This window comes from Tachypleus tridentatus, chromosome 2 (assembly GCF_004210375.1).
Source record: "Tachypleus tridentatus isolate NWPU-2018 chromosome 2, ASM421037v1, whole genome shotgun sequence".
Taxonomy (NCBI): Eukaryota; Metazoa; Arthropoda; class Merostomata; order Xiphosura; family Limulidae; genus Tachypleus; species Tachypleus tridentatus.
Window position 1 is genome coordinate 28,825,072 of NC_134826.1, and position 15,011 is coordinate 28,840,082.

At 29.9% G+C, this 15,011-nt stretch overlaps 1 protein-coding gene across 2 annotated transcripts in view; it reads right to left on the reverse strand.

Moving 5' to 3' along the window:
• LOC143240029 (WD repeat-containing protein 46) overlaps positions 1 to 15,011 on the reverse strand; it is an 87,271-nt gene that overhangs the window by 38,592 nt on the left and 33,668 nt on the right. For both annotated transcript variants that reach the window (XM_076481795.1, XM_076481805.1), the window contains 4 exons: positions 8,491 to 8,552; positions 7,606 to 7,861; positions 4,384 to 4,519; positions 4,125 to 4,224 (listed from right to left, as the gene is read on the reverse strand). In XM_076481795.1, coding sequence (XP_076337910.1) covers positions 4,125 to 4,224; positions 4,384 to 4,519; positions 7,606 to 7,861; positions 8,491 to 8,552 — 554 coding nt within the window. The remainder of the gene's footprint in view (positions 1 to 4,124; positions 4,225 to 4,383; positions 4,520 to 7,605; positions 7,862 to 8,490; positions 8,553 to 15,011) is intronic.

Consider the following 15,011-nt stretch of genomic DNA (forward strand, 5'->3'; position numbering starts at 1 on the left):
ATTCAAAGTACTTCCTAAGAAGGGTTCACAGGTTCTTCAAACAGCAAAATTTCCTTATTAGCTCTTAAAACATTCTTAACAAATAAACATTAAGCAATGCAGTTCTATTAAAAAACTTAATATAAAATAGCATGTTGCTAAGATAGGATTAGAAGTTATTCTTAAAAATAATAATAATAAACTAAAGCAGAATAAGTCTTGGTAGATGCTTCTTGTATCTGTCTGAATAACAGTATTAGTACAATACAAAACTCATATTGTGCAGCCAACAGAGGCCAGAAGTGGAAAAAGCATCATTATTACTCTAACAAATATACAAATAAATTTTGTGTAATTGGTTATACTCAAAGTCATACATTTTTTTAAAAGTTACAACCAGGCTGGACTATAAACCTGTATAAAGTTTACATAGAATGACTTATAGAGACATCAGTTTAACAATAAATATATATAGCTGTTTTTTTATTGATATGTACAATGTTCAAGCAAGCAAATTTCTCATAAATTAAGATCAAAGAAATGCAAAAAAAAAAGCCAAAAATTTGTGGGAAATAGAGACTTGGCAATCCTTGTTCAAAAACTAACACCGAAGAGAAAGTTTTAGCCTATAGTTTAAAGTTAAACATAACAAATAATTGGAAATTTGAAAATTTTGTACAATATTAAGCAATATTGAAACTTCTTGCTTTGGCTAGGTTTTTAGTCATCTCCTAAATACTTACAACTACTGAGTACACTTTAAATGTTTATTGTGCTATTTTGATGTCAGCAGTTGTATATAAACATACCTTTAAAAGAAATTGTACTTAAGCACTCACTTGTAAATATGTCTTTTCAAGACTGTTAAACTTTGCACCAAAATAATCACATTTTCCTTTAGATGGCAATCTTTATTATCAGAAAAATGGTAGGGTTATGAGATTTAGGTTGGCTCCCTCTTTGAACAACCTTTTCGTTTGTTATCATCTTACTATAATGAAGCAATGACATGACCCCTATGTATTTATTTTATTTATTTATATATGTGGCTAAAATAATAAATGTGATAGTTCCATGTACTGTGCACAAATACATCTACCAGAGGTGGTGACTGAGGCTTGTGAAATGTGAGACCATATACTGAATGGCAACACAAACAAAAATTAACAACAAATTTATCATTTTGGGTACTCAAGATTTACACAATTAGAAAAATAACTTTGGTATGTGCAACTACTATTTCTTTATAACAAAACACAACCTAAAATAAAACTACTGTCCTCACAACATTAGCGTGACTTTAAATACGACCTTACATAAGGATTTAACTATATATTTATTGATATAATTTTTAAATATTGTAATAAACTGTAGTTCAGAAAAAAAATTATTTTTTAAATAAAGGGTAGCACTTTTAATATATAAAAACATCATAGTTTATATCTGTAAAAACCTGTGAAAATTTTGAGCTACTTGCATTGAATCATTTTGACGTAATAAGTTGTATATGACAAAATAGCTCAATCCATATAAATTTCCCGTGTGATACTTCCCCAAAAAAATACAGTTTATTAGAAAATGTTCACTTTTCCAAAGTTCTTTTTCAATGAAATATAAATACTATAATCAGTAATTACTATCACAACCTGCAGGGTTGTATTTCTCCTAATGAAAAGAAATGGTTGAAAGACGATCTACAGTCTTTAACCAATAGCCTCCACAGTTAACTAAAACACTACTTGATATTCTTTTTACAATATATTTCCTCTACTCTGAGTACAGCCAAGATCTGTCACACACCAGATGACCGCTATATCAGCAGATACAAACAGTGAACCCCTTATTATTTACTGGTACTGTACCTTCTTTTTAATAACTCAAATCAATACATAACAACAGGTATGTATATAATACTTTCAGAATCTTTAGTAACTGGTCAGGCTTCTCAATTTTTGAAGCACTTAGATAGTAAACATAACAGCATAAAATGCACCGTTGGGCATCAACAAAATCATTAAATCATTTTTAAATTATTCTGATTCATAGCAATGACAGTCATTTTAAATGTGATGTACACCATGAAAATATATTTACTGGCTTATACTGTAACTTTGCAAGCACTATACCAACTGTGTTTAGAGTAGACTAGTAGAGTGTCTGGCATTGCTACATGAAAATGGCTTTAAATATCTTGAATTTTGTTTTATTATATCAACTATATTAATTGTGATTTTTTTGCAAAAAAAATCAAAATTATTTCTTTACTTAATTATTTTTGGTTAAAATCAATAAAAAAATAAAAATTTTCTTAAGCTATTTCAACTGTAGCAGAACCAGATACATTGCTTCTGCTTCTTTTATGTGCTTCACTCGACATTTCAAGTTCTCAAAATAAAATTCCCTACATTATGGTTCCTGATTTCTGTTGTGTGGTCAAGTGTCATTAACAGCACATTCTGAATTTATTATCATTCTAGTTAATGAAGAATTGATTTATTTTCTTCTTCTTGCAACACAACATAAATGGAAAACTGTCAATACCAAACATTTCTGTAAATTCATTGAATAGCTGATTCTTGCAAGTAAATTCAAGCAAAGCAAAATATATGGCTGAAGCAAATCTGTTCTGTTAGGGAGTGTGCATGCATGCTCAATAGAAAATGCCAGCCTTTTTCAGTAAATGGGAATTAGAGAGTAGGTATGTAGGGAAAGAGCAAATAAACAAATGAAGACTCCAGTTTTTAAATCATTTTAACACAACTGATCATGGATAGAATTACTGGTAAAAGTCTTCACACATTGAAGAAATGTAAATAATTACCCTCTTAATCATATGTTATCAAAACATTCAGCCAATTCAATTCAAAACCAATTGGTTCATTGTCCTGTTTGTCAAATTATTTTCTATACTGAAAATAGATATCCATTAAGTACTTACGAACTCTCAAATATATACCTGCTATCATTCAATGCTGCCCTCTATATGCAATAAAAGTTTTTTGTATACCATAAGCCTTGCACTCCCAAATACACCACAATTATTGTTCAGTTGCATCTCACATTTAAATCACCATGCAACAACTTTCCCCAATAAGAATGTAACACACCTTTCAGATGCATATGACTCCCTCTTTTCAACTTTAACTTACTATCACTTCAAGATTTGATAGCAAAAAAACAACAACAGTTTTTAGTGGAGAAAAGATTAGTACCTATCAGAAATCTATTTTCAGTATAGGAAAAAAACTTCTGATATTATACATAGCCTCCATCTCACACATATAGCTAGTATCACATAACTTCTGTGCTAAACATACTCTGTGTCCAATGGCATTTGAACAACTATAGGAAGAGATGTGCCAGTGAGGCAGGTCACATCATACTCAATCAGACTGGCATCCCATTGTATAACATAACCTCAAGATGGATGGACTGTGAGAAGAATAACTATTATCCAAACCGTTATCATCTAAATAGGACTGCACAGAAGAGGTGTAAGATTCTAAGACAAATGAAGTGAGGAAGAAGAAACACAACAAAAACATGTGAAATGATTTTTGTTGATTATTCCAGATACAATTCAAACCCACTTAGGAGGAATCAATATGAAGGTAATGGTATGATGAGGGGTCCAAAGTGAAAGTGTGAACTGCAGTGTTACAGATCTATTCCAAAGCAATATCATCCTCTGGATAGAACTATGCAAAGGTTGGAGCACAAAAGCAATCTTTAGGTCCCATTGCATGGAAGTGGATTACATTTTAAACACTTGATTACTTTTTTATAATAAAATGTATACAAATTTATAAGCTCACAAATATTTAAAATTTGTAAAAGCGGAGAAAGCAACTAATATTCAAAGATTATTAACACTTGCTCAATCGAATATCTTCTAAAAAGTACAACAAATTTCACTGAATAATATCTACAAGTATTACTTACAATTATTCAAAATCATTTTCACTTTTAAGGGACAAATCTTGATGGCTGGATGTCAGAAGCATAAATGAAGAAGCATTTTTACTTACTAAACCATAATGATATTAAATAACATAATTGTAATGTCTTTCAATAAAACAAACACTGTATTAAGTTACACTGTAAAATCACTGAAGTATAAATCATAGAGCACAATATACACATACATTCCTCTGGAATCAACTGAAATGGACCTCACTGGCTGTGTATGACACAACATCTTTACTAAAGGCTCTTGAATATTGGGAGACCACATGGTGATAGTACCTAAAAATGTGAAAACCTTTTCATAACAGAATTTCTTGCTAATATATATAATCATGAAGAACAAAAAACTGGAATTTTATAAAGCACTTTTTAATATTAAAATTGTTAATTAATATAAAAATACTTATGTCTAAGCCTATTTCAAATACAAAAACTTACCATTTGGGTGACCTGCCACTAAAATAGCATTATAGGGATTTTGACAAAGAACATCTAAGTTGCCTGACTTCGTATAAAATTGTGCAACCATTCTTCCCACTGAAACGTCAAGCCATGAGAGATAACTAGTCTCACTCTAAAGAAAACAAACTACTTTACAATTCTTGAAATACTTCAGCTAAAACTTTTGAATTTTGTACACATTGGTTAATTTAGTATCATATTAACATCAGTATCCACATTCATTATACCACTATTATAAAAAATTAAATATTTCAAACAAAACTGATTTTTCTACCATATTGAGGGCAGAAATGCTAAGTTCAAGAGCTAAGTTTCATTTTACTTACACCCAGATGGTAGTGCCTCATTTTCCTTTTTTTATGTTTTACTTATTATCATATTGTCAATATGGTAGTAAAAGTTTACTAAAAATTACTAATAATTATTTTTAGTTAAAAATAAGGCCATTTCAGTACTTGGCACTATTTTAAGTAGATGTACACCTTAAGCCACAAATAGAGGCATGACAGCCACAATAAACTTAGTATACTGATATGGTTCAATGTCACATTAATTAGTTACCATATTGGGGGAAGGAATGCTAACTTCAAGAGACAAGCTTCATCTTACTTGTCCCTAAATGGTAGTACCTTATTTTCTTTATTTTTTATTTTCATCTTTTTATGTTTATCTTTTACTTATTCTTATTTTCACTTGGGAGAGCAGTTATCTTCCCACAGTTGTCTGCAGGCAGTGAAGGATGATATAGATCTTGGATATTGTAGGCTTGAGCACCTACATCTCATTCTATTCATTTCTATTTCATTACTTTATTATTATATCTAAATTTCATCATGTGAGACTGGAGATCGGAGGTTAAAAACAGGTAGATGGCATGTCTCCATCGTAACGAGTCCTACTTCCACAGTCATCTTCAAAACCTCGGGTACATTTTATATCCCACATTATAGCCTGTGCCCAGGATATCCTTTTAATCTGTGCAGTGTTTTTTATTTTTGTTTAGGCTTCTTTATGCTTATTAGAAATACATATATATATATATATTAAAAAAGATATTAGCTTTTAAAGAAAGTTATTGTACTGTATTTAAAGCCCTTGTCCCTGCATTGCAGTAATTTATTTTGTATAATGTACAGTTATATTGAAGATAGGTTAATTGAAGAATCAAGAGAGTTAAAATATATATCTCAGAACAGCTGGTATAGGTATTAACACTGAATAACAATACAAGATGTAGTTCTTGTAAGTAAAAATACAAATTACAAGCAACTACAAATTGAGAAAGAAAAGTGTGAGTTCAGTTTGATGTCATTCATTGTTCAGCTAGAAATAAAGGTGGGGTAAGACAACCAGTGTGAACAAATACTATTCATCATCATTCAATATTTATTGGATGGCTCTTCACAAATATAAATTAACCCTTTTGCAATGGGCTCAGTATAATATACACATCTGGATGTTAAGTATTTGCACTAACTTTTGATACATGTGCATCTTCATAAAATTTGATAGACTTTTAGCAAATATTACAAATTTTTGTACACAAAAGCAGATTTTTTTAATGAAATATTTTTACTAAAGATCTGTTTGTGAAAATAGAGACTGTTTTATTGCTAGTCTAAGTGGAAGATAATTTCATGCTATGATTTAAAAAACTATTCTTTGTTCCAAGAATCTCAAATATTATTTGCATAATCCCTAACACCTCCAAATACAATTCAAACGTTTGTTTTCAGTAATACTCTATATGTCACATTATTTTCTATACCCTAACTGTGTAGGAAATTAATATAAATTATGCTTTTCTTTCATGCTAAAATGACTACATATAACACAAAAATATAAAGTAAATTAAGTCTCATAATGCTGTATATATATATGCATTTTTTATGTTATTATATTAACCTTCCTGTCATGCCTAGTTAACATTACATAACTTGCATTGATGAGTGCACATGGTATGGGTATTAAAATTTAATTAAAATAAAGTATGGTATGATGTTTTGACCTCCTTGTTCTGTACTTTATTTTCATTAAAGTTTTAATACTCATATCAGCCATCTTGAAAATACATTTTTACTTCAAGTGGGTTTCTCGTCATCACAACATTAGTGATTTGAAGTGTGAGTAAATGCCTTCAGTATCTCCAGGTTTGTTTTAGGATCTTAACTTAAAATTTAAGTTTCCAATTTCTTTTTATCTTTCTTAGTGGCTTCTTTTTTATGCTCAACTATGAACAAAGAATTACTTGAAATGGTAGCTAACATTATACATTGTAATGATGATAAACATATCTAGTAACTAGCTGTACAGTTCATGATAATTTATGTAAATGAGAGTATTTACTTACTCCAGAATAATTATTCAGTGTTTGAAATATTACAGTATTAGACCCATATATGTGATCTTGTGTGTACATTGATATTATCAAGAGATGTTAATTACCTGTACACTCACAGTTATTATCTTGAATGCTAAACTATACAACACATCAAAAAATATTGATTTTGTGTGTGTGTATATATATATATATATATATTAAAATTATATTTTAAAATCTTCATAGTCATTTACTTGTATTATATTTAAAAAGAGATTAATTTCTAATATTTTACTCACCTTTGTTACATAACCTAAATGACAGTTGATGTGTACGTAACTGATGTGATTGTTTACATATATGATTATTTGGCTCAGTATTTGGTACTTTCATCCCTGTTACATTCACATGCATCTGATTCAACCATACGATTGAAACATAAAACATCCTTAAAAATCATTTTCAAGAAACAATCTGTATGGCACAGCTTAGTATTTCACTGAATAATAATGTCTGTAAATAACATCAGAGAAGCACTATACACTTAATGTGCCCAAGTTCAAATACAATGTAATGCAAGATGTATTTTTAACATACAAATGAAAACAAAATATGAACTACACAATGCAATTAATTTCTTATTACAGTGTCATATAGACTTTATATGGTAAGTACAAACATAAATTTAACAAATACTCAAACTAAATCCATCCACAATTATACATAATACTTTACTCTTCTTACAATTAGCACAGAAAAAATATTTGTCAATATGACAGTATAGAAATTATGGTTGTACACAATACAATTTATAACCTTGCTAATGTTTGTTATTTTATTAAATATATATATAGAAAATTCAGAAAATGTATACTTACAGCACAAGCTAATAAAAAATGGTATCGTAAGAACTCCATTTTTTGAACATGATAAAGTTTCTTTATACAGTGAAGTTCAATGCCCTGGTTGTCATATATGTAAACCCAGTTTTTCTGAGAAACTGCAAACATTGTAGGAATATGTAACCATTTGATATCATGAACTGATTCCATCACATTTATCTCGCACGTTAAGTTCTTGGTCACCCAGTCTAAGGCTGCAACATGTCCCATGTGGCCTCCTAATAGTAAGGACCTTAACAAATAATGAAAATTTGTAAAATATTCATTCCAATTTGTTTTAAGAGCTTCTCCAAAACATTCAAATGTAAATTATGACCAAAATTGCCATGCTTACATTCTTCATTTGAAACAACATGTGTAGCTAACAAGATAAACATTACTATCTGACAACAATAAAGATAAAAAAATTTGAAGAACATCATTTATGCAATTTTGAACAAATACATTAAGTTTGGAACAAGTGGTTAAAACTTGAGATACTACATATGAAAATTGGAACTATTCAGAGTTTTAAAGTTAAATGCTTGGCAGATTCTAATTTTGAAATGTTTCACAATATTTTCTAGTACTACAGTAAGTTAAATTCATACTAAGCTACAAATAAATAAATGCAAATAATCAAACTTCTACTCAAGCACACTTATGTTTTATTTACCTTTTATTTTTAGTATAAATTGATAAATCTTCTTAATACAAACTACATAGCAATTTAAAATGTATAGGAGCACAAATGTATTTCAATGTAATGAATACCATGGATTCTTTGGTTTGTTACATTATTAAAATGGTTCTTTAGCAGCAACATGCATTACCTTTTGCTATTAGGTTATGATGAAAAAAAAATACCATAGCTCATCTTACCTGCCATTTTGTGTGTAATTAATTCTGTACGGACCAAACTGATGCAGGTTGAGGTTGAAAAACTGCAATTAGATTGATAAAAATATCAAAAAAATACATTTACTTTTAAACTGAAAAACAGAAAAAATACTTAACTTCAGGGTAGCAAATATAAGGTTTAAATCATTAAATCTACATTTATGAATGCATTACATCATAGTTTATGGAGCATGATCCCAAATAATATTGAATTTGTGTGTGAAGTCCACAATATGTTGATATAAAGCTCATAAAATTTCAGGAACTACTACAGACAACAAGACAGCCAATATGGCATAAGAGAAGGAGCTTGCTGACATTCAGTGAAAAGCAGTTATTGAATACTACATTAGTGACGTTTATCTAAAATCAAACCTGGTTATGCTAAAAAAAATGAAAAGCTGCTAGATGTGCTCATGTGAAATTTCAGCCCAACTAATCAAAATTGCTCATACGATAACTCTCTAAAACAACTAACATCTTTGGGAATGACAATCTCATTTCCAACAAGGAGATTTAGAAGCAGTATGACAATTTTAGCTTGTGCTAATGCAAATTTGATTTAACTAGTAAAAATTGTAAAAACCCACAGCATCTCATCATATTAAGACATTCTAAATAATGTTACAATACCTGTAAACATAAAAAACCTGTGACAAAGGACCACATCTTGCTCACTACAATAATATAATATGCTATATAAATCCTATCTCATATTCATAATCAGCCTTGGTCAACCCAGAATCCAATCTGAATCAAACTAAGCTGCTATGAAGCATTTTAGAATGTCTCATGAACAACATAAAGGACAAAATAAATAATTTTTACACTTGTAAATGCTTTGAAAGAGGAGTGACAGCTTATTTCTTCACATATCAGGGATTTTCCTAACCAAATGTGATTGGTAATGCTGTTCAGCTCAAAGGTTTAAACTGACCAGCATCAATTAAAATAAACTGGATTCCATCACAATAAACTGCTTGGCAATGAGAAATTCATTTATGGAACTTGAATATAAAAAGAAATCATATATTGTGTATAATCAAAAAGTATTTAATAAATATACACAGAAATCACCCATTTCTATCCAGACATAAAATGGCCTTTGACAGTCTTTTCCACAGTTTTCAATTTCAGTGTGTGAAGATATTATGGTTAGTACACTTAATATCAACTAACAAGTATCATAATGTAATGACATATAGAACTGAGCAAGTTTCTGATATATCAAGCTTGAGTTATTGTCAATGGGTAAGAACCAAGCACAATTAAACTAGTAAATTTTACAAGTTATATGTGAATGCAATTTTATTTACAGAATACATTGTAATACCACTCATTATTATAAGTACTACCTAATATGTAAAACTGCAATTCTAAGAACTTATGAATGAAAGCAAAGAACATTTCAGCCACTATTTTTGTCATGCCCAGTGTGAATGAAAAATTTTGCCCAACAGCAGGGCTAACCAGGCCATGTGGAATTTGACACACAGACTGGTATAAGTACTATTTATATCATCAATTGCATGAACATCTGTTATGGTGTGAACTATATTAACTAATGCATAATTAATAATTTTTTTCGATCATTCAAAAATTGGAATTAGGGTTAGGATTAATAACACATTATTTATTTATTTAGTTTTAACATCACTTAGTTTTTTTCATTATTATATCTTGAAATAACTTTACTATCATTCAGAAGAAGTAAAACCAGCAAGCGTAAAAGAAAAAAAAAACATATTAGTAATTCTAAGAACCCCATGAGTGAAAAAACAAAGTAATCTTATATTAACAGTACCATATACCCTAAACTATAGAGTGGTTAAATTGTGATTGTAACTAGCAATAGTGAACATAAGTTGCTTGTGTAAACTTACTAAGACCTAGAAAGAAACAGCATAATCCAAGATTTTGAACAGCTATACAAAATGTATATTTCATGATTCAGAAATAGCTCTTAAGAAATTAGAAATCAAAAATATGCTACAGAATAAGCATAAAGAAATTATAAATTTTTCACTGAAATTTACATGCAGTTAAAAACTTGCATACCAGAAGTAACAAAGAAAACTAAAACAATGAAAATTATGGAAGGTTGTTCTAAATATTTTTTATAGATACATATTTAACATAACACTGTTATTAATCCTCACTCTAGAAATCTAATTTTTAAGTGACTTAAATAAAGTTGGTAATAATTCATTTATTTAATATAATCAATACTATAGCAGTTATTGTTCAGGAAAGCTGATAACATTAATAGTACTTAGATTATTACCATACCTGTCATGTTCCAGCCAGCCTGACAAGTCCTGATATTAAGTGAAACAAGCTCGTCAGTACTGGCTACAGTAAATGCAGAGTAATTGATTATTATAATATATTCTTCATTTCATTCAATTATAAGTTCTTGAAATTATTAACACAGTTTTCCTGTTTATGCTCTTGTTACTTAATGAACTCTAAGACTAGCTTGCTGCTGTGCCAGTTCTTCAAAATGATAATAATTTTAATTCACAGAAAATAGTAATAATACATTAATAATCTACATAAAAAACAAATAATATTATGTTGTTGATTCTTCCCTAAAAATAATTTGTAAGTGAATCAAATAATATTTATAAAAATTAAAATTTATGTACTTTATCAAGTTCATCTCATAACAGTTGTAAGTTATGAAAGATGATATAAGTAGCACCTAGACCGCTACTTCTCTTGAATCCCAGCTTGCCTGATCAGCACCACTATTAAGCAAAAAACCTTACTGGAACTTGATATTGATGTGTAGCATCTTGGATAAATTATAACACTTTTCTTTACTCTCACTCAAACGTCCTTAGAATAATAATCTCAAAGATTACAACTCTACATGTGTCTTTTCTCTCACTGTTGTTGTAATATATACTATGACACCATGTGACACCATGCTGCACATCTATTGAAGTTCACTGACAAGTAGTTTTGGGGAAGTAGAACCCTCGATGTGGATCATTAATTGTTATAAATGTTTCTAAGTCAGAGCTATGATTAATATGAAATGTAGGTCTATTTCTTATAAAAATTAAGGCTTAAGAGTTAAGGCTATAACACCCATTTCTCATAGTGATATGTCACATTGGTTTGGTAATATATTAAATAATACAATGAAAAAAGTTTATGTGAATTTCTTTAATGAAAGAGGAAGCCACATTAGATGTTCCCTTTGTTAAAATGGCAACATTATAATATGCTGCCACCCAGAGTGAATTATATGTGACTACTGTACTTGTAATGTTGTTCATAAACATGCTGGCAGCCAGATGTGAATGATCAAACCATGATTTCAACTTTTAGTTTTTGAAAAACTTTGATCTAAGGTAAGCACTTTGATATTTCTAGAATTACAAAGCAGGCACTTCAGAGAATGTCATTTGTTTGGATTCAAACAATTAGGAATTATACATAGCTGAATATATCATAAGAGAAGCACGGTTCATGTTCAATAATGCTTTATAACTTGATTATTTTACAGTAAATGGCTGAGGGTAAGATAGTCCCCCCAGTGGAGGTGGAATTATCCTGAAATAGTACCCACATTTGTTTGATCTATTGTCATACATGATGATTTATTTAAGTGCAATTGCTAAATGAAGCATTTATTTTAAACTGCAGCTGTTATGAGTTAAGTGGCAGCCATTTTACCTCACCTCAATTACAAAATGCTTTAAAACAAGTAGTACATTTTTTTTATATAAAAAAGCTCTATGTCCAATCTTTGTTTTAACTAAAAATGACATTTACAATAAACAACTGTTTATTTCAAAACATATTTCCTTTTTCACAAAATCCATCTAAATTTATGTAAACACCATACAAAGTTTAAGTACTTGTTTCACTCCACCTTCCCTACCTCTCTAACAAAATACTGCACACCATTAGATCCATGTATCTTAAAATGGCTGGCATGAGTATTAAAACTTTTATTAACATAAAGTAGAGAACAATGTTTCGAATTTCTTAGGTCATCTTCACATTAAATTTACTTTTCCTACACTGCGTACTTATCATGTTTATAGTACCACATTTTTTACATTCCTGTGTGTTCTGATGGAAATTGTGACATACACTAGTATATCTGGAACCAGCAATTTCTTGTCAAGGAGAAAATACTGTCAAAGAAATAGTATTTTATCCACTTAGTCATATAAGCAATTTAACCATGTGGTAAATTACAAATGCAAATACAGAAATCTATTTAAAGTAAATAACAGCAAGATAAATAAACTGGTTCTTGGATTTTACTGAGATAACAAAGCAAAACATACCTAAATTTTATTTCTATTATACTTTATATCAAACAGAATCATGTATTCTTGTTTAACTAACAAAACTACCTCTCCCTTTAGTACTTCTAATATTTGGGAAAGGTATCTTTGCAATCAATAAAATGCCCTAGAAAATCAAAATTAAGTGTACATTGACAACAGTTTCTTGAATATGTACACATTACAAGCATTGTAGTACATAACATAAAAAAAATTCAAAGCTCAATTTTTTTAGTCACCAAAGCAATAAAGACATGTTTTTTTTAGATTGTCTTTTTTTTAAACTACATTCATTTGATTATTTTCATAAAGTTAGTTTTTTATTTTCTTTTTCAAAAGGATGTTAGTTTATATTTTAATTGGTAGAGATTATAATTTATCTCGTTATTTGCAAATCAAATAACAACATATAAATATTTTTTTCCTAAATGATTTCTCTTTTCAATAAAGTGTTAACATTGTGATGTATCACATCTATAGGAACTCAAGATGTTCACTTCCATGTTACTACCTATTTAGGTTATCACACTATTAACATTAAATAGAAGTTGACCTTAAAATTTATCTAAAGAGTCATCCTTAACCACACTCAAGATCAAATCAGTTTAGAGTGGGAAAAATTAACTTACTAAAGGGTACTTCTGTTTTTTCAACAGATGTCCTACAAAGCAATTATGATTCCAAATACCATACACAGGCCAAACAGTAGGTCAATTTCCATTTGTTTTAAGGAAAAGATAGATGTAAAATTGTACACCATGCATTACACTATAATACACCAATAAAATATTAAAACTTAAGAATTATTGGCAGTGCTAAATATAACTTGTACTATGAATAAAGAAATCTTGTTAACTAAAATTCTAAAACCTTTACTGGGCTTGATTTCAACATGTATATGAAACAACTAAAAACTTCTTTGAATGATCAATTTAAACCCATGTGTTCTTTGACAGATAACTGGCACCAAGGAACAATATACCTATACATGTACCCATTCTCACACTACACAAGTAATGTACACTCCTATCTTGGACACAACTCATTGGTAAGATAAATAAAAATATCTAAAAATATCTTTAGGTCCACTTTTCTGTTTAGAAAAAAAAAACTACCTTGTACAAAAGAAGTGTTCATACAATTAACTAAAAGAGATTGAAAACATTAGGAAAAGTTTGCTTCTGTGACTGACTATGCTGTTTTAGTTAAAAAACTATCATAGAAAAGCTGCAAGTAAATTTTGTATGGAATTCAACTGAGCATGAATGGATGTGCATAGTAACAGTACAGTGTATATAGTTCAGTTATATTAAAACACATTGTATTGCATAGTGTTTATGCACATATACAAGAGCAGACAGGAACTTGCAATGAAAACCAATACAAGTAACACAACAAATAGTGAATTAATTTCTAGTATAGATGCTTACAGCCCAGCATGGCCGAGCGCGTTAAGCCATGCGACTCATAATCTGAGGGTCAAGGGTTCGGGTCCGCGTCGTGCTAAACATGCTCGCCCTTCCAGCCGTGGGGACGTTATAATGTGATGGTCAATCCCACTATTCGTTGGTAAAAGAGTAGCCCAAGAGTTGGCGGTGGGTGGTGATGACTAGCTGCCTTCCCTCTAGTCTTACACTACTAAATTAGGGACGGCTCGGTGCAGTGGGCTAACAACCTACTCACTTAAAAACCTGTTACAGAAACAGCAGTGATTGCAGCCCTATGTTCCTTAAGGAATTGAGTGGCAGATGATGATGATGATAGATGCTTACAACAACAAAACTAACATCATTGCCTCAAGTTCTTACCAATCAACATTCAGTAGGAAATACAGAAGGTTTAACCATTTTAAGAATAGTGGGAAAATGCACAAATTAAATATAACATAACAATGATAACTGCAAAAAAGAATAATAACAAATATGACTAATTTTACCTCTCTCCACCTCAATGAAAATTACAAGTATGAATGACAATACATATCAACAGTATGACAATGTACATGTGCAATGATTAGGTATTGTGAATGTATCACAGTAGAGTAGTATCTGTGAGAGTTTCAATACAAGTCTAGTCTCACTACAGATGTACTTTAATGTACATAGCAGGTTGGTCAAGCTGGTCAGAATAAAAACATTGAACATAATGGGCCAAGATTGCTGTTTTGTTTAAAAGTTTTAAAAGGCATTGACT